Consider the following 23,750-nt stretch of genomic DNA (forward strand, 5'->3'; position numbering starts at 1 on the left):
TTGCGTTTTCGCGTTGCGCCATGGCTGCGGTTCACGACACCAAGAAATGGCGCTGGCCGGGAGGAGCTTGGACGAAGCACACTGCAGAAAATAGTTTGAAAATATTGCTGATCTTCCGCACTCACAATCACAAGCGCCACCAAACCTCCAAACCACAAACAAAAACACACCACAACACACCATCAGAAGTTTGACGCGAGTGTGAGCACAGATTAGATGATGATGGACGGGGGAGACGATTGGAGTGAGAAGAAGCCTCTCCTCACGGATGATGAAGTAGAGACGGGCAACGATACAGAGAAGCGGTTCTACGACGATGTTTCCCCTTATGTGAGTGCAATGGCCGTGTGTGTCTGTGTCTGTGTCTGTGTCTGTGTGTGTCTGTGTCTGTGTCTGTGTCTGTGTCTGTCTGTGTGTGTTCGAGTGGTGATTGCATGCATCATGACCCCCTCACCCCTTCTCTCGCTATTATATCACCCTTTCTCGCTTCTCAATCACCTTCTCTTGCTTCCAACCTTTCTTTTCGCTTATAGGTGGAGTTGACGGTGCCAGAGGCCATCAACAGGATTGGCTATGGCTGGCAGCAAATCCGCGTGCTCCTCATCTGCGGGCTCTGCTTCTGCACAGACAGCATCGGTGTGTATGTGTGTGTGTGTGTGTGTGTCTAAGCGTGTTGAGTGTGTGATTTGAAGCATGGAGGTGAAAGGATCCTTGCGTGCATGCAAGCCTTGCATGTTCCTGTTTGTTGGTTGCGTGCACGCGCACATACACTACTCATCCACACACGCACACACATACTACTCACTCATTCACAAACAAAACCCGCGCATGTACACACACACATGTACACACACACGTCCACAGAGATTGGTCTGTTGACCTTCCTTCAAGTGGAGGCCAAGCATGCGTTTGACCTGACAGATGTGGAGGAGTCCACGCTGTCTGCGGTTGTGTTTGGCGGGGAGCTGTTTGGCTCCATCTTCTGGGGTCCAATGGCAGATCGCTTTGGGCGACGTCGTGCCGCGTTTCTTCCGGCACTCATGGTCACTGGCGCGGGCTTGGCAAGGTGCAGTTGGCGCACGTGTACGTGTGTGTGTGTGTGTGTGTGTGTGTGTGTGTGTGTGTGTGTGTGTGTGTGCTGTGTCCTCGTGTGGCTGTATATTTGTCTGTGTGTGTGCATGTGTGTGCGCGTGTGACTGCGTGTGCTTCTGTCTCTCTGTCAGCGTACACACGTGCACATTTGGCGTTTTTGAGCCATGCATTCATCCATGGCTTCCATCACCGACTCTGCTCGCCTACCACACGTTCATATGCATGCTCAACCCACATCCGCTTCTTTCGACACCTGCAGTGCGTTCTCTGTGGACTTTATCATGCTGGTTGCGCTTCGCTTCCTTGTTGGCTTTGGCATTGGCGGTATGGGTGTTCCCTACGACCTCCTGGCCGAGTTTATGCCGTCCAAGATTCGCGGCAAGGCCCTCTTCAGCATCGAGTTTTTCTGGTACGTGTGTGTGGGTGGCGGGGGAGTTGTTTGTGTCTGTCTGTTTGTCTGTCTGTCTGTCTGTCTGTCTGTCCGTACATACGTGTCTGTATCTTTGTGTGTGTGTGTGTGTGTGTCTGTGTGTCTGTGTGTGTCTGTGTGTCTGCATGCTGGTATGTTCGACTCAACTCGGCTTTGTCTGCCTCACTGCCTCGTTGCTCTGTTCCAATCAACCCTTTTCAACTCTATGTTCTTCGCTTTTCACTCTCCCTCACATTCATGCCCACCACGAACACCACCCACCAAACCCCCCCCCCACCACCACCAGGACGTTTGGGACGCTGTTTGTGAACGGCTTGGCGTGGATCATGCTTGACCGGCTGGGCTGGCGCTATCTCGTGGCCGTGTGCGCTGCGCCTGTTGCCATCGCCATGTTGTTCTTCCCCTTTCTCCCGGAATCGCCACACTGGCTGCTGTCTGTCAACAGGAGCGAGGATGCTCTCCGTGTTGTCCGCAACGCAGCCCGCCTGAACAAGCGCGAAGACGCGCTCCCGCCAAACATGCGACTCGTGCGCATGCACAACCCGCCAGTCGACGGCAAGACGTTTGTGATTGCCTCGTCCCACCACGAAGGCGGCGTTGATGGTGGTGACGACGAGTACTACCGCGATGATGCTGGCTACCACCGCGAGAAGAACAGGGAGCTCACACCCATGCTCAACGGCACTGCCAATCACAAGCACGCCAACAGCAGCAAGCACAACAACACGGCTGTCAGCGTCAACAGCGTGCACAACGGTGGGGGCAGTGGCAGTGCAGTCGCCAGTGATGATGATGATGTTGCTGATGACAGCGGCGGGTCCATGTCACCGCTGCGGCTATTCAACAAGGCCAACTGGCGCGCAACTGTCATGCTCTGGACCATCTGGAGCACATTCGGCTTTGCATATTACGGTGTGTGTGCGTGTGTGTAGGGGTGTGTGCGTGTGTGTAGGGGTGTGTGGGTGTGTGTAGGTGTAGGTGTGTGTGTGCGTGGCTGTGAAGAAGCCTGTTTTGGCGGGCGCGTGGTGTTTGCGTAATGTACGCGTGGGGCGTTCAGCAAAAACACTGCTGTAGCCGCCTTTTGCTGCCCCCAACACACGACTCCCTTGCTCCCTTCCCTCTTCTCATACTTGCTCTCCTCTTGCCCCCCCCCGGCCAAACATCCACTGCACAACAGGCGCCGTGATCATTACGCCCGAATACTTCTCTGGATGGGACCACAAACACAACAGCACAAACGGATCGTCCATCCACAACGACACGCTGTTTCTCCAGCAAGCCCCTGTGTTCTCCCTTGACGGCAATCAAACACATCACCATCACCACCACCACAGCACGGGTCACTTTGACTACCCTGCCCTGTTCACGGCTGGCGCTGCCGAGCTGCTGGGCGCGATTGTGGGCGTGCTGCTGATTGACCACATCAACAGGAAGCCGTTGGCCGGCGTGACGTTCATCATCAGCGGCGTGCTCATGGTGCTGACGATTATCAGCGTTCCGCGCGGCGTGGGCATCATGCTTGTTGTGCTTGCACGCATGGCCATCTTCATTGGCTCTTGCGTGGTGTGGGTGGTGACGCCGGAGCTGTACTCGACGAGCGTGCGTGCTGCTGGACATGGGTGGTGCAATGGCATGGCGCGGCTTGCGGCGTTTGCCACCCCATATTGGGGCGATGCCTCTGCTGTGCCGCTGTATGGCCGCCTTGCCCTCTATGGCGCCACCAGCATTATCGCTGGCATGGCATCTTTTGGCCTTCCCCGCGAAACCAGGGGCGTTGCCCTTGACTAACTGAACAAACCATGTGTGTGTGTGTCTGTCTGTGTGTCTGTGTGTCTGCGTGTGTCTGTGTGTCTGTCTGTGTCTGTGTATCTGTGTCTGTGTGTGTGTCTGTCTGTCTGTCTGCGTGTCTGTGTGTGTGTGTGTCTGTGTGCGTGTCTGTGTCTGCGTCGGCGTCTGTCGGTCGGTCGGCCCATGCTGTGTGCTTTGTCACTTTTGTTTTTTCCTTTTGCCTGCAGGCAACTAGCTGTTCTAAGACCATTTGATGTTCTTCCTTTATACCACCTCTTCGGTGTAATCGCCCCCCTCCCTCCCGCCTTGCGCCTGTTTTCCTTTCTTTCTCGTTCTGCCATGCGCATCCTTTGCTGGCACGCACGCTTGCTCGCGCTCCCCTTTTTGTGCTTCTTGCTTTGCAAGCGTCAACCCACGTGTATTGACGATGGTGTAGAGGATCCGCGAAAATCTTCCAATAAATTTCAGCAATCACGATGACCACCACTCCAACCACCCACAGCACCAGCATTTTGTTTGCTGCTGTTACGCCTCCGCGACCAGACACAAGCCTGTCACCAACAAGCAAGGCAGCACACGCACACGATCACTGAACGTGCGTGTTGTACCCCCCTTCCCCAACACTCCCACACACACACACAATCACTCTCTCTCTCTCTGTCTCAATTTCCAGTGAACCACGCCTTTGCTCTTTGCTTCGTTCATTTTCTTGATCCTTTCTCCCTTGAACATAACGATTCCAAGGCATCAGAGCCCCACTCGCTGATCCCACCGCACCTGTTTTCCTTTTCTCTCCCTTCCCACATCCTCTTCTCTTCTTCTCCTCCTCAGACCTTCCCCCCCCCCCTCCCCTCATCCGTCCCTCTCCTCCTCCTACCCACCCGTCCCTGCTCTCCAGCAAAATGGTGTCCGTGGGTGCTGCGTTGCGATCGCCGCTGTTCTGGGCATGCGTGGGCATGGTGATCGGCGCGCTTGGGCAGCTGCTCTCCCTGCCGTGCTTCCTCGGACAGCTGCGGGAGGGTGGCCCGTACTTTGTCCTGTTCTGGTGCTCGTGCCTCTTCAACATCTTCTTCTGGACACTGGTGGGCGTCCGCAGCTGCACGGGCAAGATCCCACGCCACATGCACCGGCAGTCCGTCACGTGGGGGTTCCAGGGGCGCCTGCTGCTCATCGGCATCAGCGACGCCGCCAACGGCATCCTGCTTGTCTTCGCCACGGCCAACACCCCAAACGACCTGCAGGGCCCCTTGTTGCAGGCCACCATCCCGCTCACCCTTGTTGCCAGCTACTTTGTGCGGCACGTGGAGAAGCGGTACCGTCTGTGGCAGATTGTCGGCGCCATCGTCACCATGATAGGCATCTTTGTCTCCCTCGTGCCCGCCCTGCACAGCGCGGCCACGCACAAGCACGACGCGCAGTTCCCCAACGGCACGTGGTGGGCGGCCGTGTTTGTGTTCAGCTGCGTCCCCGCGGTCCTGATGAACGTGTACATGGAGGCCATCTTCAACAAGTACCGCGACACGTCCACGGACTCGTACGACAAGTACCTCCTCCTGGCCTGGGAGAGCCTGTACCAGGTCCTGGCCATGGTCGCCCTCTGGTGGACGGACTTCCTGCCTGGGTTTGGGCCCTCATCCAACTTCCACGACGCAGCCCACTCCCTTGCCGGCGGCTTCAAGTGCTTCTTTGGGGCGGAGAGCGGCTGCCAGTATGCCGCGCTCATGGGCATCCTGTTTGCGGGCTTCTACATCATGTCCTACGTCTTCACCGCCATTGTCGCCGACACGGACTCCGCCAACATGGCCTCCCTCATCGCCGCGCTGGCCAACCCGCTCTCGTCCGTGTTCTGGATCGCCGTGCCCCAGGCCAACCGCTGGTGCCACGGCGCAAGCATCTCCCGCGTGGACATGATCTGGGCCCTTGCCTCCCTCCCCGTCATCCTCATCGGCACCGTCATGTTCAAGGCGTTTGAGCCCGAGAAGCTGCACGACGGCTACACGTCCATCCAGGGCGATGGCAAGGACGAGGGCGCCGGCGGTGACACGTACGGGCACGGGTACATTGTTGGTGGGATGCCCACGCACGGCAAGAGCGTGCAGGACAAGTTCAACCCACCCCCGCCCCCAATGAATGGCTACTATTCGAATGGCAGCGGTAATGGAAACAGTAGACACGGTGCACGAGGAGACCAAGCGAGCTATCAACGTCGTGAATGGGCATAGATAGGGTAGACAGGCCTTTGCGTGTGTGTCTGTGTCTGTGTGTGTGTGTGTGTGCGCGTCTGCGTCTGCGTCTGTCTGTGTGTGTGTGTGCATTTGAGTTGGTTTGTGTGATTCTGCCTTCTGTGTTGTCTCTTCTGCCTCTATCTCTGCTTCTGCCTCTGCTTCTTTCTTGCCTGCAGGCAAGTAAACAACCGAAGCACGACATGCCCCAACCACCACTCTTTCCTTGCGTTACAACTCACCTTTTGCAACTTGCAGGCTCGCGATCTCCCTCTCTTCTTTCTCTCTTCTTTTCTCTCCCTTTGCTGTCTCTGTGACGTCTATTGGTGGGCCTTCTCTTCGTGGCGTGTGTTCCACAACACTCAGCACACAATGGATACGACAACAGACATCAACAGCAAGAACACTGAACCGCTGAACGCAGCATAACAGGGCACACAACGCCACGCACACAGAAAGACCGGCAAAACAAACAGGCACTGCCAGGCATGCAGAAGATCGTTTATCATTCCCACTGCTTTTCCGACACCAAAAGGGCGTGCCCCCAACAACAACTCCTCGTTCCAACTCTTGTTGCGAGCAAGAAGTGAGCCATGTCAAGCACCTCCTCCAGCCGCGCGGCGTCGATGCTGATCGCTGGGGTGGCGGTGTTGCTGTGCTGTATGCTCGCTTGCTGCACCCCAGCGCCATCAGTGGCAGCCCTAAACACTGCTCAAGCGCAGGTGAGCACTGTCCACAGCGCGCATGTGTGTTGTCGGTTCCATGTCGTGTCGTGCTCAGCTGCATGAGATGACTGTTTGCTCTGAGCGTCAATCCGTTTTGGTGTCGTGTCGTTGCACGCACATCTTGCGTTTCGACACTTTGCTCTCATCGCGCAAAGAAGCTGTGCGCGCACAAGCACTCTGCCACATGACACAAGCATGCTGTCTCTCTCCCTCACAACACACGACACCACACACACACACACACACACACACACCCGAATACACAACAAAACGCACGAACACACACGCAACACAACACACACGCACACACGCACACATGAAACACACACACGCACACATGAAACACACACACGCACACACACACACACGCACACACACACACACGCACACACACACACACGCACGACAGGACGATGATATGCTGTTGTGCATGCAGGCATACGCGTCGTTGGCACGCTTTGAGGAGATAATTGCGCGGCCCAACACTGCACATGGGATGCAACCTGCTTCTTCATTTCCCGCATCGCCTGATGACGTGGCGCCTCTTCAAGCCATTTTGCGCCGCTTCGGCTGTCGCAGCTCGCTCACAGACGAAGAATCATTCCTCGCAAGCGATATGGCCACACCACCCGCCCAACAACACTTCCAGCCCACCACCCCCGCCCCTGCTGCTGCCAACTTGGTGGAGCGAAAGCGCGTGCAGGTACAGGAGCAACACCGCCAGCAGCTGGCCGCCATCAAGCAATTCAAGAGTGCCGGAGGCGTCGGTGAGGACACGGAACTGATCGATCCACCGCCCATGGTGCACCCGGAGCAACTGGAGCGGCTGGAGCGCCGGCGCCGGTTTCGAGCGCGCCGCAACCACCTAGAGGCTGTCGAGTGCACGCTTGCGGACATGCTCCCACCGTCCTGCCAACATCACGACTCGCTCTCCAACCTCACCCTCATTGTGCCTGCAGGCACCCAGCTCAAGCCTCAAAACCCGCTCCCAGCGGAGTTCACCAAGGATGTCGAGTGGATGGTGGTGCGTGGCAATGGTCTCACCCTGAGTGCACTGAGGACCATCTTGCATGCAAGCAGCTGGCCCCGGCTGCAGCACCTAGTGGTACAAAGCTTGCCCGCTCCCACGCTTTCACTGGACCTGTTTAACCCGCTCTCGCAGCTGGTCACGCTGGACGTCTCTGGCAACGGCATTGTGACGCTGCAGCGCGGCAATCTGCGGCCGGCCCTCGCGGCACTGCTCACCAGCCTGGACGCTTCCAACAACCTCATCATGAGCCTCCACAGCAACCTGTTTGATGGCATGACCTCGCTGCAGCTGCTCTTCCTGCAGCACAACCAGCTCGAAACCGTGAAATCCCGTGCGTTTGCAGCCCTCACCGCGCTCCAAATCCTCGAGCTTGGGGAAAACCTGCTTACGCGCATTGAAGACAAGGCATTCGAGGGCCTCTCCAACCTGCTTGAGCTGCACCTGAACCAGAACGACATTGACACGCTGACGGCGCACACGCTGGACGGCCTGTCCAGCCTGGAGGAGATCTCGTTCCTGCGCAATCCGTTTGGCAGTCTGCACCGGGACGCGTTCTGCGCCCTGACGAGTGTGCGCGAGATCAACGTGGTGAGCACGGAGCTGACGTCGTTGCCTGAGCACATCTTTGACAAGAACACGAGGCTGCAAATCGTGGATGTGCGCAGCAACCGGCTGTCTGCGCTTCCAAAGGGCCTGTTCGACAACCTGCCAGCCATGGTCAGCATGCGGCTGGCAAGCAACGTGCTCAAGTCCCTCCCCACCCACATCTTCGATCGCCTACCGCTCTTGCGCGAGGTGCTGCTGCACGACAACCAGCTGACCTCCCTCCACCCGAACCTGTTCGAACACAACCCTGACATCTGGGTGGCCAATCTGCAGCGCAATCGCTTCAAGAGCCTGCCCCCCACCCTCTTCCAGGCCAACAAGCGCTCCCTTGAGCACGTGTACATCGGCGGCAACGCGCTCAAGACCGTCGACGCCATACTTGACGGCCTGGTGGCCCTCAAGTCCCTCTTCGTCCGCAGCAACAGGATTACGCAACTCACCGCGGTCCTCCCCGCCTTGGAGGACCTGGACATGAGCAACAACCCGCTGCAGCAAATGCCGGACGTTTCAGCCAGCCCGCACCTGGAAACCATCCGCGTGCAGAACAACCACATCACGCAGATTGACTTTACGCCGCTGCTGCAGCTTGCCAACCTGACCATCCTTCGCGTGTCGACTGCCGAGCACCTGCGCGCGGTTGCGAGTGTGGATGTGTCCAAACTGGACACGCAGAGGACGCGTCGGCTGACCACGTTCGAAGCGCGGCACCTCGATCTCTCGCAGGTGTTCCACGCTGGTGGCGGTGTTGGTGGCAGTGGCGACAACAGTGGTGGCGGTGATGACAGCAGTGGTGATCAGAGTAACACGAACAACAACAACAGCAACGACAGCAGCAGCAGCAGCAGCAGCAACGACAGCAGCAGCAACGACGGCACCAACGGTATCAGTCAACAACAGCAACAGCAACAGCAACAGCAACAGCAACAGATGGCTGCCTTCCCCGTGAACGTGTCACTGGACAACCTGTACCTTGGATGGCCAGGCATGAACGAGGACACGGTGCCGCTGGAGGTGGTGTGCAACATGCTGGACCCACACGTGCGGGAGCTGAGCATCACGCACACGTCTTACACCGCCATCCACATGTGCCAGGGCAACTTTGACTCCATCTTCCTGCAGCACAACACGCAGCTGCAGACCGTGCACATTGAAGACGACAACCTTGTGCAGCTCAATGTGTCGTTCAGTGAGCACCTGCACACGCTGCAGGCCCCCTTTGTTGAGGTGATTGACGTGTCCAGCACCAAACTGGCGCCAACACGCGCCATGTGCTCATCGTGGGGCGCAACGATGTTGTTTGCCCGGTCCATGATCGATGATGGCTTCCGGTCGCCAACGACAGCGCGCCGGCTGCTGCGCCGCTGCCTCACGTTTGTGCAAGTGGTGGACCTGTCGCAGAACGAGTGGCTGAACCAACTCGACCTCATCACACCCATCACGGAGCAGATCACGGTGCTGGCGCAGCTCCAGTTCAAGTCCACAGACTTCAGCATCACCCTCACGTCACGCACCTCGCCACCCATTCTGCAATTGGAGCAGGTGCCCATCGAATGCAACCTGCGGCTGCGCAGCGAGGTGTTGCGTCATGCCCAAAACCTGGACGGCCTGTCCACTGAGGTTGTCTACTTCTTCGACTGCAAGTGCTCCAGCGGGCACCGCATCGACAGCAGCGGCCACTGCCAGAAGGTGGTCGTGCAGCTTGCGCCCATCATCGTTGGCTCCGTAGTGGCTGGGCTGGTGCTGCTTGCTCCGCTTCTGTTCTGGCTGTACCGCCGTTATAGAAGCACGCGTGCGAGTGACAGCTTGCACAAGCAGCTGCTGTCGGAGCGAGACGAGGAGGTGATGGCACTGAAGAAGGCGTGGGAGATTGGATACGATGAGCTGAGGATGATCAAGCGTGTAGCTGCGGGTGCCTTTGGTGTTGTATTCAAGGCCAAGTGGGACACGCTGGCAGTGGCGGTGAAAGTGCTGCAGCAGACACACATGAGCCTGGATGACATGTCCATGGGCGCTGAGTTTGAGAAGGAGGTGGAGTTTCTGCAGCGGACACGGCACCCGCACGTGGTGCGGTTCTTTGGTGCGGGCACAGACCCCAACGGCAGCCCGTTCCTGGTGCTGGAGTTTGTGGCGATGGGGTCGCTGCGCGAGCTGCTACAGCGTGACTGGGACACGATGCTGAAGGAGGTCAAGACGAAGCAGCTGCAGCTGCACGCAGATGAAGACGATGAAGGGGACGGTGAGTATGCTGCGAGTGGTGGCATTGACAGTAGCATTGGTGGTGGTCGTGGTGGTGGTGGTTGTGTTGATGGTGGCGTACACGCGTCAACGCGTTCACCACCATCTTCATCTGGTGTTGGGGGACTGGTGGAGTCCCTGCTCGCCGCCCCAGGCGTGCTACCCTCATCAACTGCTGACCAACAGCAACACCAGCACGACCAGAGGCGAACGCGATCACGGGTGCAGTCTGTAATGCATGTGACGTCACCATGGCAGCTGAAGCTGCGGCTGCTGCGTGATGTTGTCAGCGGGATGGCGTTCATCCACAGCCTTGGCCACGTGCACAGGTCGGGGTCTGGCTTTGTGTGTGTGTGTGTGTGTGTGTGTGTGTGTGTGTATGCGTGTGTATGTGTGTGTTGTGTATGTGTGTTTTGTTGATTGCTTCACTTCAACTGCTCAGATGCGTGTGTGGACATGTCTTAATCATCGTCAGCACATGCACGCATGTTCACACACACACAATACAATCACACAGGGATTTGAAGAGCGGAAATGTGCTGGTGTCTGCCTCGCTTCGCGCCAAGATTACGGACTTTGGGTCCATTCGCCAGTGCCTGGTTGGCCACGGACACACCACGACCACGACGGTGACCACACGAACGCCAATACATCATCGCTCCCTCCTCTCCTTGAATAGGCGATCGATGCACCAAGATAGAAGCGACAGCAACACCAACACCAACAGCAGCAGTGGTGGTGGTGATGATGATGATGATTGTGGTTGTGGTGATGATGGTGATGACGTCCAAGAGGACCTGCCGTACTCGCAGCAGATGGGTGGCGAGACAATACACCTGACGATGACAGCCGGTGTGGGCACGCCGCTGTACATGGCACCAGAGGCGCTGACAGGCAGCAGATATGACGCCAAGGCAGACGTGTTCAGCTTTGGCGTGCTGATGTGGGAGGTGGCGACACAGCGTGTACCAGACCTGATTGCGCAGGAGAAGGGCAACAACTACCAGGGGCCCATGCTGGCTATGCTCAGCACCTTGATGCGGGACGGCAAACGCCTGCGCTTCGATGGTGTGTTAGTTGTTGTTGTTTAAGTTGTTGTTGTTTGTTGTTGTTTAAGTTGTTGTTTAAGTTGTTGTTGCTGTTGTTGTTGTCGCGAATACTTCCTTCTATGTTTTCCTCTATTCGTGTCTATGTGTGTGTGTGTGCAGCTGTTGGGCACGAAAAGCGTCTTCGTTCCTTCTCACGCGTGCCTGTGCTCGTTCACTGTGTGCAGATGAGAAGGACGCGTCTGTTGCCGCCTGGTATCGGGAGCTGACGACAGATTGCATGGCGCAGTCGCCGACCCAGCGGCCCACATTTACTGCTTTGAAGAAGAGGCTCGAGGCGCCATCATCATCAACCAACGTGTAGTGTGTGTGTGTATGTGTGTGTGTGTGTGTGTGTGTGTGTGTGTGTGTGTGTGTGTGTGTGTGTGTGGGCTGGTGTGTGTGTGTGTGTGTGTGTGTGTGTGTGTGTGTGTGTGTGTGCGTGTGTGCGTGTGTGTGGGGTGTGTGTGTGTGTGTGTGTGTGCGCGCGCGTGTGTGTGTGCCGCTGCACTCTTGCTTGACTACTTTTCATGCTGTGGCATTTAGGTTTCGTGCTCGTGGATGAATGATAAAAGAATTTGCATAATTTTCGGCGGTAGCAACCAGCCACAAAACACAGCAAGCAGAGCGACACATCCAGCCAGCCCCACACACCACAGCGCCGCTTTGCTTGACTTGACTTGATCTCTCCTCCCTCACCTCCAACAAACACACACACCAGCCATGGTACGATGGAGTATGAGATGAGAGCGATGGAGAGAGGCAGAAGGGACAGAGGAGGGACAGAGAGCGCGAGAGAATGTGTGTGTTGTGTGTGTGTGTGTGAGGTTTGTGTGTCATGCACAGTGTTTGTGTTGGCGATGATGGCGATGCTGGAACCGTCCTCAGCTCACAGAAACTCACCAACGAATCAATGACCATGCTGGCAGTCTGAGGACGGCGCGATGGAGGATGAGCTGCAGGATTTTGCGGAAGCACTCGACCGGTTCTCCGACGACCCCGCGTTCTCCCCGTTCCGTGAAGAATACGAAAACCTCCTGGAAGGTGCGTCACTGCCCGCTGTGGCTGGCTTGCATGCGTGCTTCTCGTCGTCGTTGGTAGCACGAAGCGTGGTGCCATGGAGGAGCGAGAACCCTAAGCACTCTTTTTGCCCCATGTACCACGCACCCTTGTCTCACCGTGCTTCTCCGTGGCCTTGCATTCATCAAACCCCCCTCTTTAGCTCTGGAAAAGGCGCACGACAACGAGCGGCGGCTGGAGTCCAAGTGCCGCGAACTGAACGCAGAGCTCGTCTCCAACGCAGCCAAAGTGCAGTCCGCGCTCCAGGTACACTTGGCTCGCAGTGATGCTCAAGAGAGGCGGCGCATCGTGTTGTCTGTGCGTGTGTGTTATGTGTGTGTGTTGTGTGTGCGTGCGTGTGTCTATATGTGTGCGTGCGTATGTGAATGTGTGTGTTTTGTGTTAGCGAAGCAATCTGAACATGTGCTAACGCTCTGGTGTTTATTCACACTCGTACGCACGCCACAACACACTCACACACACACACACACGCACACACACACACACACTCCCTCTCTTGGGCACAGAACAACCGGGATGATGAGATGTCGGTTGCGCATCTGCAGAAGGAGGTGGACGAGGCGTGGAAGCTCGTGGACCAGGCGCGTGAGAACGAGGCCAAACTCAAGGAGCAGCTGGAGGAAATGCGGGTACGGCCTGCTTTGCGTGTGTGTGTGTGTGTGTGTGTGTGTGTGTGTGTGTGTGTGTGTGTGTGTGTGTGTGTGTGTGTGTGTGTTGGGTTGGGTTGGATGGCGAAAGAAGTTGTCTGTGAGGTTGGTGGCGTGTCTCGTCCACGATGAACAACACACGGAGGCGCAGGGAGCACACATATGTAGTCTAGCGGCGTAGTTTAACGCTTCCAGGCACTCTCGCTCACACTCACACATACACACTCACTCACGCGCGCGCATACATGCACACTCACTCTCTCGCTCACACTCACTCTCACACGCTTTTACACGCACACGTGCGCTGTCCAGGATGAGATGGTGAAGTTGAATGAGGAGATTGAGGAGCAGACGTCGCAGGCGCACCAGAAGGGGGAGGAGCTCACTGCTCTCGGCGCACGCAAGAAAGAGCTCGAGATTGAACGCGAAAACTTGCTCGAACAGGTGTGGAGGGAGAGGCGTGCACTGTGGTGTGCGTGTCTGCGTGTGTGTATGTGTCTGTGTCTGTGCGTCTGCGTGTGTCTGTGTGTCTGTCCGTGTGTGTGTGTGTGTGTGTGTGTCTGTGTGTCTGTCCGTGTGTGTGTCTGCCTGTGCGTACTCGTCTGCCTGTGTGTCCGTCATCCTGCCGTCCTGTCTGCGTTCCTCCACGTTGGTGAGGTGCCACAATTGCACCGTAGCTTCACTCACTCACCGCCACCACCACCACCACCACCATCATCATGATCACCACCACCACCAACATGCGCTCCCTCCCCCCAATACGAACACCAGGCGAGCAAGTTGAACCAGCAGATCACGGACCTGCGAGAGGAGCAGAACAAGTTGGAGCAAGGCCGCGCGGAGGCGACGGCGCGTGTTGACGAGCTGGAGGAGATGTTGACACAGAAGCAGTCCGAGTCTGACCGAGAGGCCCGCAAGAAGGCGCACCTCGAACGCGAACTCGCGGTGCGGTTGCTGGCGTAGAGACGCAGTTGTGTGTGTGGTTGTGTGTGTGTTGGGGGGGGGGGTTGTGCGCTGTCTTGTGTACTTGCGTGTACTTGCCCGTACTCGCGTGTGTGCCGACCGTTGTTGTGTACACGTCTCACCACCACTACCGCCACCACCTCGCTTAACCAAAACCGTCTTCGTTTGTGTGCAGACGCGGCGCCAAGAGCTGGAGGAGAAGCAGAGCGACGCAACAGAGGCTGGCGAGCAGCTGAAGGAAACACAGATGGTGAGAGGCCATGCAACACCAGCGTGCCGTGTTATGCACTGTGGATTGCACGCACGCGTTTTGTGTTGTGATTGTTTCGCTGCCATCAACCCCCGTGTTGTGTCGCACAGCCGTTGCCAAAATCCAGTGCTGTGCCACAAACACGTGGCCCAACACTTTTGCTCCTTTCTCACGCCAACTGCAATGCACAACACCATCACGACCACCACGCACACCTCACATCACGCACACATGCCATACAACTCACACACATTACATTACACATGCCATTCATCTCACACACACACACAACACCCTTGTTCCGTGCTCACACCAACCACTTCCTCAACACCCTTCGCAGATGGTGCAAGAGCTGACGGGCCAACTGGACGAGAAAGAAGCAGAGTTGTCGCTGGTGCAGCAGGAGATGATGGAGCTCGCGCAGAAGAACAGCAGACTCGAGAAACAGGTGTGGTCGGTGGAGGCGGCGGCGGCAGTGGTGGTGGTGGTGGTGGTGGCAGCAGGTGTTGTTGCTGTTGTGGTGTTTGCTAATCAGATGTGAACATGTTTTTACATTGAATCGCACACATGAACCCTAACTCACTAACATCACACATGCACACACACATGCGCACACACGCACATCAACTACACCCCCCCCCACCACACACACATGCACATCAACTACACACCCCAACCCAATTGCGTGCGTGCGTCAGGTTGAGGAGAGCATGATGGCGAACCAGAATGCGTTTGAAGACATGATGAAGATGAAACAGGAGCTCAAGCAGCGCGAAGACGAGCTCCTCTCCCTCAAGGGCGACTGCCAGAAACTCCAGAAGGTGATGCATTGTCGTGACTTAAGGGGGTGGGGCTGTGTTGTGTGGCGTGGTGATGGGTGCATTTGTTTGTGTGCATTACCTGTGTCTGCTTGCGTACGTGTGTGCGCGTGTGTGTGTGTGTGTGTGTGTGTGTGTGTGTGTGTGTGTGTGTGTGTTGACTGTGTTTGCTTGCGTATGAGTGCGTGATATTCGTCTCTCCATGCACGTTGTGTGGCTGCTTCACAACGCCCCTCTCCACGTCTCACCGCAAGCTGCCATCACGACCACGCACGTGTGTCTGCAGTCGAACGAGGCTGTTGCGCGCAAGTTGAAGGCGAGCGAGGACAAACGTCTGGAGCTCATCAGCAGCCGGGACCTCCTCAAGGTGTGGCGTGATTGCGTATTCGTGTGTATGTGTGTGTAAATGTGTGTGTGTGTGTGTGTACATGTGTGTGTGTACATGCGTGGATGTTTCCTGCAAGAATGCTTCGCGGAGTTGTCATCAGCAAGAACTCCCACAACATTGTCCCAACTCTCTTCACAATGTCTTTGCCACCACCACCACCACCACCCTCACCGCCACCATCACTGCAGGGCGAGCTTGGAGCGCTTGAGCGGGAGTTGGAGGCGTCGAAGCGGCAGAACGAGAGCGACCGCAAGCGACTGGACGAGATGGCGCGCAACCGCGACATGCTCACGAAGAAGGTGCTGACATCGTCCAAGGAGACGGAAGCGCAGGAGGTCCTCGTCAAGGTCAGCAAGCCGTCGTGATCATGACAATATAATGGTCGTGGTTGTGACGATGATCGTGACGGTTATGCTGGGAGAGTCGGATGGGGTATAAGAGGGTGCGCGCGTGTACGTCTGTGTGTGTCTGTGCCTGTGCACTGATGGGTGACTGTTTGTGCTTGTGTTTGTGGCGTCACGCTGCAATGCGTGCTTGCGCTCACCACCGCCGCCGCCGCCGCCGCTATCACCAACACCACACCACCTGTTCAGATGCACGAGAACACGAAGAAGACGCTTGAGGCCGAGATTGCGGGATTCAAGGAGGAGGCCGCAAAACAGCGCAAGATCATCTTCCAGCTCGAAAAGGTAAACGACGTCCATGATGCATGGTGGTGGTGTGGTGATAGAGGTGTTGGCAGTGCAGGTAGGGTGGGCGGTGAAAGGTGTGGCTAGTGCTCCTCCATGTCCTGCACTCTCTTGCTGCTTAAACACACACGTGCATGCACGCACACGCACACACACACACTCATTCACTCACTCACTCACTCACTCACTCACACTCTCACACACACACACACTCTCTCTCTCTCTCACACACACACATACACACATATACTCACTCACTCACTTACTCACTCACTCACTCACACATACACACATACACACATACACACATGCTACACCTCCCCCCCCCTCTCTCTCTCAGGAGCGGGACAAGTACATCAACGATGCGAGCGCAACGCAGGCGCGGGCTGTGCAGGCGATGGAGGAAGTCAAGTTGGCTGATGCGCAGGTCCTCGACCTCAAGAAGAAGCTTGCAGACGCAGAGGCAAAGCTCAAGCAGCAGCAGAGGTCAGCCCGTGGCGTGTCATGTGTGTGTGTGTGTGTGTGTGTGTGTGTGTGTGTGTGTGTGTGTGTGTGTGTGTGTGTGTGTGTGTGTTGGCGTGTCGTGTGTGTGTGTGTGTGTGTTGTGCATCTGTATCGATGTGTGCATGCGTGTGCATTTGTGTGCCTCCACCCTTTTGGATGTGTCTCCCTAACGCTTGCGTGCGTGTGCTCACATATTTGACGCACCGAACCACATCCACCATCATCATCGCCATTGTGATCATCACAACACCGCTTGTCAGCCTGTACGAGCAAGTGCGGAGCGACAGAAACATGTACAGCAAGAATTTGATTGAGGCGCAGGATGAGATTGCGGAGATGAAGAGGAAACTCAAGATTATGAACCACCAAATCGACCAGCTCAAGGTGCCTGCTCGGATGCTTGCGTGTGCTTTCGTATGTGTGTGTGTGGGTGGGTGTGTGGGTGTGTGTGTGGTGTGTGTCTTTGTGTGTGTGTGGGGGGGGTGTGGGTGTGTGTGTGTGGGTGGGTGCTTTTGTGTGTTTGTGGGTGTGTGAGTGTATCCTTCTTCGCGTTTTTTTGTGTCTGCCTGCAACTTGTGCGTGTCAACACATGTATGCAATTGCTGCGCCCTCATCACGACACGAACGCGTCTCATTCGCGTTAACAGGAGGAGATTTCGACAAAGGAGGCGCATCTGCAAAAGGAGCACCACATGTACGAGACGGTGAGTACGCACACACACGCACACATATACACACGCACATGCACACGCACACGCACACATATACACACACACGCACACATGCACACACATGCACACATGCACACACATGCGGAGGAATGCTGCGTTGGTTGTTCGATGCAACACCAACACACCAGCGCCACTGCACACCATGTCTCATCATGAACCACCATCACCGCCACCATCGCCGCCCTACAGCTCGACACGCAAAAGAACAAGCTCAAGGCGGAGCTGGACCGGCTCAAGGTAACAATGCCTGCAGGCACGAATCGTTTACACGAAATCTGGTGTAATCACTTTTGGCGGGTGTGTCTCTGTGTGTGCGACATCGAGCGAGTGCTGGCTCACACACACACACACACACACTCTCTCTCTCTCACACACACACACACAAACACACACACACACACACACACACACAGATTGTGAATGCGACGCACTTGAAGAGCATTGCGGAGAAGACAAGTGAGAAAGAGGCGCTGGAGAAACTCATCAAGGACGCCGAGGAACGTGAGTTGATTGCACACATGCGCGCGCACGCACACACACACGCGCGCGCGCGTGAGTTCACAGAGGGAAGACTGGGCGAGATTGCTTCACCTCAACGCCGCCGCCATTACACCCTGCAATGGAAACAAGTCAACCTCCATCTCCTCAACATGCCGCCGCCATCCGCCTGACGCACTTCACACCCCACCATCGTTTTACACCAACTCACTCACCCCACCTCCACCGCCACACCACCACCGTCGCGTCGCGTCCCTTCAGAGTACAAGCGGCTGCAGGACGAGAACCAGCGGGTGATGAAGATGAGAGACAGCTTTGCCATCCAACTCACCCGGCGCAACGCCGAGCTTGAGCTGCTGTACCAAAAGCTGCAGATTCAGGCGTCAACACTGGAGAAAGGAGAAGTGCAGTACCGCCAGCGCGAGGAGGACATCCGACTGCTCAAGGTCGAGATCAAACGCCTCAAGCGCGAACGATCCCTTCTCTCAAAGGTGCGCAGCTGTCTGTGTTGTGAGGTGTGTGTGTGTGTGTGTGTGTGTGTGTGTGTGTGTGTGTGTGTGTGTGTGTGTGGAGTGTGTGTATTCGTGCGTGTGCGTGTGTGTGTGTGTGTGGAGTGTGTGTGTATGCGTGCGTGTGTGCATGTGCTCCAGTTGGCTCAAGCCGTCACTCTGTGCTCACCACTTCACCACTTCTCCTTCCCACTACCACCGCCACCAACACCGCCACCAGAATGTGTCGAACATCGAGGAGCTCCGACGGGAGCTGTTCAAGGTGCAGCGGGAACTGCTCAAGGAGAAGACGCGATGCAAAGCGCTGGAGGAGGAGGTGCAGACGCCAATGAACGTCCACAGATGGCGCAAGCTCGAGGGCAGGTCCGTCAAACCGTGTGTGTGTATGTGTGCATGCGTGTGTATGCATGTGCATGTGTGTATGCGTGTGTATGCGTGTGCATGTGTGTGTATGCGTGTGCATGTGTATGTGTGTGTGTGTGTGATATTGTGTTTGTAATCTGGCTCCTTGCTCGCCGTGTCAATATTCTCGTCAGCAGCTGTCTCACCCACCACACCACGCAATATGACGCAATATGATTGTTTTGTTCGACCCACCAGCGATCCGAAGACGTTTGAGATGATACAAAAGATCCAGACACTGCAGAAACGGCTGATCCAGAAGACGAGCGAAGTCGTGGAGAAGGAGCTCAAGATTCAGGAGAAGGAGAGGCAGTACGTCGAACTCAAGGTCCGCACGCGTGTGCGTGTGCATGTGTGGGTGTGCAAACGTTTTGTGGTTTTCTTCGGCTGTTGCTTGTGCAATTCACCCCAACCTGCAACACACACACAAGTTCACACATACACACACACACAAGTTCACACATACACACACACACACAAGTTCACACATACACACACGCACACACACACACACACAAGTTTACACCAGTCTCACGCTTCTGCACCAACACCACCACTACCAGACGATCCTTGCGAGGCAGCCCGGCCCCGAGGTGGCTGAGCAGCTGCAGGTGTACCAGCAGGCGGTCAAGGAGAAAACGCGACAACTCAAGTCCATGGCGTCGGAGGTCAACATGTACCGCGCACAGGTCGACGAGCACAAGTTTGAGCTCGACCGCGTGGTGAAGGAGCTCCATGACCTCAAGAAGAAGTCAGTTGCATTGCTGTGCCGTGTCGCGTCGTGTCGTGTAGGCTGGGTGTGGGCTGGGGTGAGGCGGGGTTGTTGCTTTGTTGTGGACGCTATGTCTTTTGGAAAGCCTCGCGTTGCACCTGGGTGGTGTGCTGGTGATGTGTCCCGTTATTGTGGATGTGTCTGGTGAGCACGCCGTGCTGCATCCACAGCTACTACCCTCAGCTTCCCGCCACTCAAAGCCTTGCTCTGCTTTGATTCACTGCTTGCGTCACCTTCCTTTCTCAGGTACTTTGAGCAGAAGAAGAAGGACATGTTGCGACGGGATAAGGAGCAAGCAATGCGGCCCGTGCCACCACCCGAGCACATTGCAAACAGACCACGCTTCACTGGTGGCGGCTTTAGCCTCAAGACACCAACCACATAACAGCTATATCGTGTGTGTGTGTGTGTGTGTGCGTGAGTGTGTGTGTGTGTGTGTTTTCGTGTCGTGGGAGTTGAGCAGTCTCAATGTGCGTGTGTTGTTGCTATCCCCTTTCTGCAACTCTCTGGTTAACTTCCCCAAGGCTTCTGCTTTGTTGCACTGCAATACCTTCGCAACCTTGTGCAATCGTGAAATGGAGGTGTGGTCCATCAGCAACCAAACGCACACACACACACACGCGCGCACACACACACACACACACAATTATGCATGCACTTGTTTGCTTGGTAGGAGTGCGATGTCGTTGCTATCACCTTTCTGCAACTTCCCCGAGTCTTCTGCTTGTTGTTACCTTCGCAAACCATCGGTAACAAAGGCATACGCAAAAGCACACGTCTCGTTTTGACAGAGCAGCAGTATTGCCGTTCGGGCCCCATGACTTTTCACGCGTGAGTCGCGCGTCGCAGGATTTGACGGATGGTCACGTAAACACTTACGCATGCACACATTTACTTTGACACTCCGTGGCGTCATGCGTGACGTCATGTTGCAAGAACGCGCAAGAGTGATTCTTGGAAGACGTGCTTTTCGCAAGCTTCCAGGAATTGTTCGTCCACAGATGCACAAACGTCCCTCCCCACGCCAGTCTCAGGGAGGGAACCGCCTTCCACACCAAGCCATCATAGCCATCATGTGTGGGCGACGACAACGACGACGATGATGGAAGTGTAAAAACGCGAGCACGCTCGTTTCGCAGTAACCTCAACACCTCATCCATTTACTCTCACTCGACAAGAACCACAGACACGTTCTTATCGCCCACACATACCCACGATGACAACACACACCCCAGACAGGAAGGCGGCCACCAGCTATCACCACAACATCACCACAAACGAGTACGTGGTTCACCTGGCAGGCGACCTCGACGCCATCACCTCAGACCTTCGCCAAGCCTTTCGCACCTTGGGAGCGCCCGTGCCCACGCACGAGATTGTGAAGATGGCACAGTTGCTGCTCGCCGCCACGAGCGGGCCCAACCGCACGTACCACTCCACGCAGCATGTCTACGACACGGCGCGTCTTGACGAGGAGCGGGACGTCGTGACGTTCCTGGCGGCCCTGTTTCAGGACATTGTGTACTTGCAGCTGGACGAGTGCATCGCGCCCTTTCTCCTGCCCATCTTGCGCCGCTCGCGTCTCTTTTCCCTGCCCCTCGACAGCGTCACCCACAGTGCATCAACGGGACGAAGGCCGTCCGACAAGAAGGAGCTGAATGCCGAGGGCCTCACTACGCCCGATGACGCCAGCAGCAGCGCAGCATCCACATCAAGCAACCATCAAGGCACACTCCTGACAGATGACGAGCTCGTGCAGTACATCGAAGACTCGCCATGCCTCGTTGGATCGACGAGCAAGGCGCTGACCCATCGGTCGGGCGAGCTCAGCCATCCAAGCCACATTGTGCTGATGGCTGGCAAGGACCTGGCGGACTCCTGGGGGTTTGTGACGGCCGTGAGCAACAACGACGACGACGACAAGCGGGCCAAGACGGCAAAGTGCAACGCCAACCGTGACTGTGAGTTGGGCCTAGAACAGGTTTGCTCGGGCGAGGACACGGCAAAGACACAGGACAGCAGATGCAGCAGCAACAGCAAATACAGCAGCAACAGCAACAGCAGCAGCAGCAGCAGCAGTGAGAACAGCAGCAGCAGCTACAGCAACAGCAGCAGCAAGTACAAGATTGACGGCAGGAGGAGCAACGGTACGAGCATCGACAATGGCAACAACGCCATCCCTCGGCACAAGTGCCGTCGCACACTTGTTCCCGTGTCGGCTGCGGAGCAAGATCTGATCAGCAGGCGGCTGGCCGCCATTGACACGTGGTGGATGACGAGGAAGCCCTGCGCACGCAAGAGCGGGGGGCACGGTGGTGAAGTTGAGGATGCGGAGGCGGAGCAGGAGGCGTGCGTGCTGAGCGAGAGTTCGGTGGCCGCGCGTCGCATGCTCGGACAGCAGCTGTGCTACCGCGTGTTTGGGTTTGTGCCCGGCGAGGTGCTTCCCTTTGATATTGGGACGCGAGGGATGAACGAGTTTCTGAGCTGCGTGGTGGCGATGGACATGCTCGCGCCCTGGCTGGACGACGTGCAGCTGCTGCACGTGTGCGCGTGCATCAAGGCGACGGTTCACTTTGGCGGCCGCAGCAGCATCACCACCTTGTATGAGCGGTGTGCGGAGGCGATGAGCACCGACCTCCAGCTGGACGTGCTGTGGACGTCGCGTGACATCCACGAGAGCACGAGGTACATCGTCGAGTGCGCCTGCAACGTGGCGGCAAGGGACGTGAGCAACATGGCTGCCCGCGACACCCGCGTGTTCCTGGCCAACACCTGGCGGCTGTTGCCGGAGCAGCATGCACAACTTCGCTCCCGCATGACGTTCACGCTGACGGAGTGGATGGGGGCCATGCTGCACCAGCTCACCTTCTTCCAGCACCTCGAGACGAAGCCCTTCCTCATCTTTCCTCGCTTTGCGCAGTGCAGGAGTCGCGAGGAGCAGCAGCGGCTGGAGGAAAGCGCAGTGCGCAACCTTCGCCGCGGGGCTGCGTACGTGGCGTGCCGGCTCGTCACCGCCAGCATCATGCACGCCGTGCTTGCGCGCGGGCACCTTGCCAAGGACAGCACGCCGCTGTTTGCCTTCCTCCCCAATGGCATGGGTGGTCCCGTGCCAGCAGAGCTGATGGACCTGCACGACCGTGAAGGAGACGAAGAAGAAGAAGAAGAGCAGCACGGCCACGACACGTTCGGCTTGGGCACCACGCCACCACCATCCAGACCCTCCTCACGGAGACAGCACGTGGCGCGAGGCTTTGACTGTGTGGATGACGATGGCTGCACCCCGTGGCACGAGTACACGGAGGCGCTGCTCATGCACGGGTTTGATGACCTCGGCGGAGCAGATTGTGATGTGAGCGCGTGCGAGGCGTCGCTGATGGTGTTTCGGAGCATCTTGAGGGAGTGTGATGGTGGTGGTGACACACGCGAGGTTAAGGGTGGGCGACGTGACGCTGGTGCTGCTGCTGGTGCTGGCTTTGATGGCTCGAGCGACAACAAAGCTTGCTTTGCTCAATGTGTTCGGGCGAGCGTCGCTTATTACGAGGGGAAGCTGGACCTCTACGCCTTCTTGAGGCAGATGCCAAGATCGGCGGTGGATGCCATGACCCTCTTTGTCTGTGGCGTGGTGTGAGTGTGTGTGTGTGTGTGTGTGTGTGTGTGAGTGTGTGTGTGTGTGTGTGTGTGTGTGTGTGTGTGTGCGAGTGTACAGCGTTGACGATCGTTTCGGGCGTAACTTAATCCAACGTTGCAATTGTGTTGCCAGTGCTCGTATTTTCGAAAGCGCGCCCACGATCCCGTCATTTCCGAGGTCAGTGCGTGCATGCGTGTGCGTGTGTGTGTGTGTGTGTGTGTCTTGCAGCTGTTGCGTGTGCCTCTCACTCACTTACCCACCCACCGACTCACCATATTCACACACACCCACCCCTCACACATACTCAAACACACGCACACGCGCACGAATGCACTCTTCCCATCCCTGATGTGTGATGACAGCTGCTGCAACGACCAGCCGTGTCAGCGTGCGGCAAAGAGGATGCCATTGGTGTGACGTTGAAGTGCCACGTACACTGTGCAAGCCGCAACCTCGCCACCGTGCTTCACACGCCCGAGAAGGTGTGGCTCTGTTTGTGTGTGGGTGCGAGTGTGTGTGTGGGTGCGAGTGTGTGTGTGTGTGTGTGTGTGCGTGCTTTTGTGTGTGCGTGTGTGTGTGCGTGCGTGCGAGTGTGTGTGTGTGGGTGCAAGTGTGCGTGTGTGTGCGTGCGTGCGTTTGTGTGTGTGTGTGTGCGCGT

The 23,750-nt window shown here is 56.7% G+C and overlaps 6 protein-coding genes across 6 annotated transcripts in view; 5 read left to right on the forward strand and 1 right to left on the reverse strand.

Annotated features, from left to right (window-relative positions):
- Positions 1 to 22, reverse strand: part of PTSG_10922 (uncharacterized protein) — a gene marked incomplete at its 5' end in the record, with an annotated part of 10,629 nt that extends 10,607 nt beyond the window's left edge. Inside the window, one exon of the mRNA XM_004988251.1 lies at positions 1 to 22. This exon is cut by the window's left edge and continues 243 nt beyond it. Within this exon, the coding sequence (XP_004988308.1) occupies positions 1 to 22 (22 nt within the window).
- Positions 23 to 140: 118 nt separating this feature from the next.
- On the forward strand, positions 141 to 3,787 carry PTSG_10923 (uncharacterized protein). The gene is made up of 6 exons (XM_004988252.1): positions 141 to 330; positions 534 to 636; positions 865 to 1,066; positions 1,352 to 1,501; positions 1,809 to 2,434; positions 2,700 to 3,787. The coding sequence occupies exons 1-6, from the start codon at positions 217 to 219 to the stop codon at positions 3,308 to 3,310; spliced, it is 1,806 nt and encodes a 601-aa protein (XP_004988309.1). The 5' UTR covers positions 141 to 216; the 3' UTR covers positions 3,311 to 3,787.
- A 46-nt stretch (positions 3,788 to 3,833) lies between these two features.
- On the forward strand, positions 3,834 to 5,927 carry PTSG_10924 (uncharacterized protein). Its single transcript, XM_004988253.1, has one exon. The coding sequence runs from the start codon at positions 4,213 to 4,215 to the stop codon at positions 5,530 to 5,532; it is 1,320 nt and encodes a 439-aa protein (XP_004988310.1). The 5' UTR covers positions 3,834 to 4,212; the 3' UTR covers positions 5,533 to 5,927.
- An 890-nt stretch (positions 5,928 to 6,817) lies between these two features.
- On the forward strand, positions 6,818 to 11,538 carry PTSG_10925 (TKL/DICTY4 protein kinase; the record flags this gene model as incomplete). Its single annotated transcript, XM_004988254.1, has 3 exons — positions 6,818 to 10,457; positions 10,646 to 11,196; positions 11,402 to 11,538. The coding sequence occupies exons 1-3, from the start codon at positions 6,874 to 6,876 to the stop codon at positions 11,536 to 11,538; spliced, it is 4,272 nt and encodes a 1,423-aa protein (XP_004988311.1). The 5' UTR covers positions 6,818 to 6,873.
- A 274-nt stretch (positions 11,539 to 11,812) lies between these two features.
- PTSG_10926 (uncharacterized protein) lies at positions 11,813 to 20,180 on the forward strand. The gene is made up of 22 exons (XM_004988255.1): positions 11,813 to 11,939; positions 12,143 to 12,257; positions 12,436 to 12,539; positions 12,800 to 12,922; positions 13,253 to 13,384; positions 13,712 to 13,885; positions 14,079 to 14,153; positions 14,494 to 14,601; positions 14,852 to 14,974; positions 15,258 to 15,338; positions 15,548 to 15,706; positions 15,953 to 16,048; positions 16,389 to 16,534; positions 16,813 to 16,936; positions 17,200 to 17,256; positions 17,473 to 17,520; positions 17,697 to 17,784; positions 18,043 to 18,272; positions 18,511 to 18,653; positions 18,891 to 19,020; positions 19,256 to 19,443; positions 19,711 to 20,180. Exons 1-22 carry the CDS (start codon positions 11,937 to 11,939, stop codon positions 19,847 to 19,849), a joined length of 2,586 nt encoding a protein of 861 aa, XP_004988312.1. The 5' UTR covers positions 11,813 to 11,936; the 3' UTR covers positions 19,850 to 20,180.
- Positions 20,181 to 20,371: 191 nt separating this feature from the next.
- Positions 20,372 to 23,750, forward strand: part of PTSG_13122 (uncharacterized protein) — a gene marked incomplete at its 3' end in the record, with an annotated part of 9,479 nt that continues 6,100 nt past the window's right edge. The window contains exons 1-3 of the mRNA XM_004988256.1: positions 20,372 to 23,086; positions 23,225 to 23,269; positions 23,455 to 23,574. Of these exons, the coding sequence (XP_004988313.1) occupies positions 20,681 to 23,086; positions 23,225 to 23,269; positions 23,455 to 23,574 (2,571 nt within the window). The 5' untranslated portion in view covers positions 20,372 to 20,680. The remainder of the gene's footprint in view (positions 23,087 to 23,224; positions 23,270 to 23,454; positions 23,575 to 23,750) is intronic.

This window comes from Salpingoeca rosetta, assembly GCF_000188695.1.
Source record: "Salpingoeca rosetta unplaced genomic scaffold supercont1.37, whole genome shotgun sequence".
Classification (NCBI taxonomy): Eukaryota; class Choanoflagellata; order Craspedida; family Salpingoecidae; genus Salpingoeca; species Salpingoeca rosetta.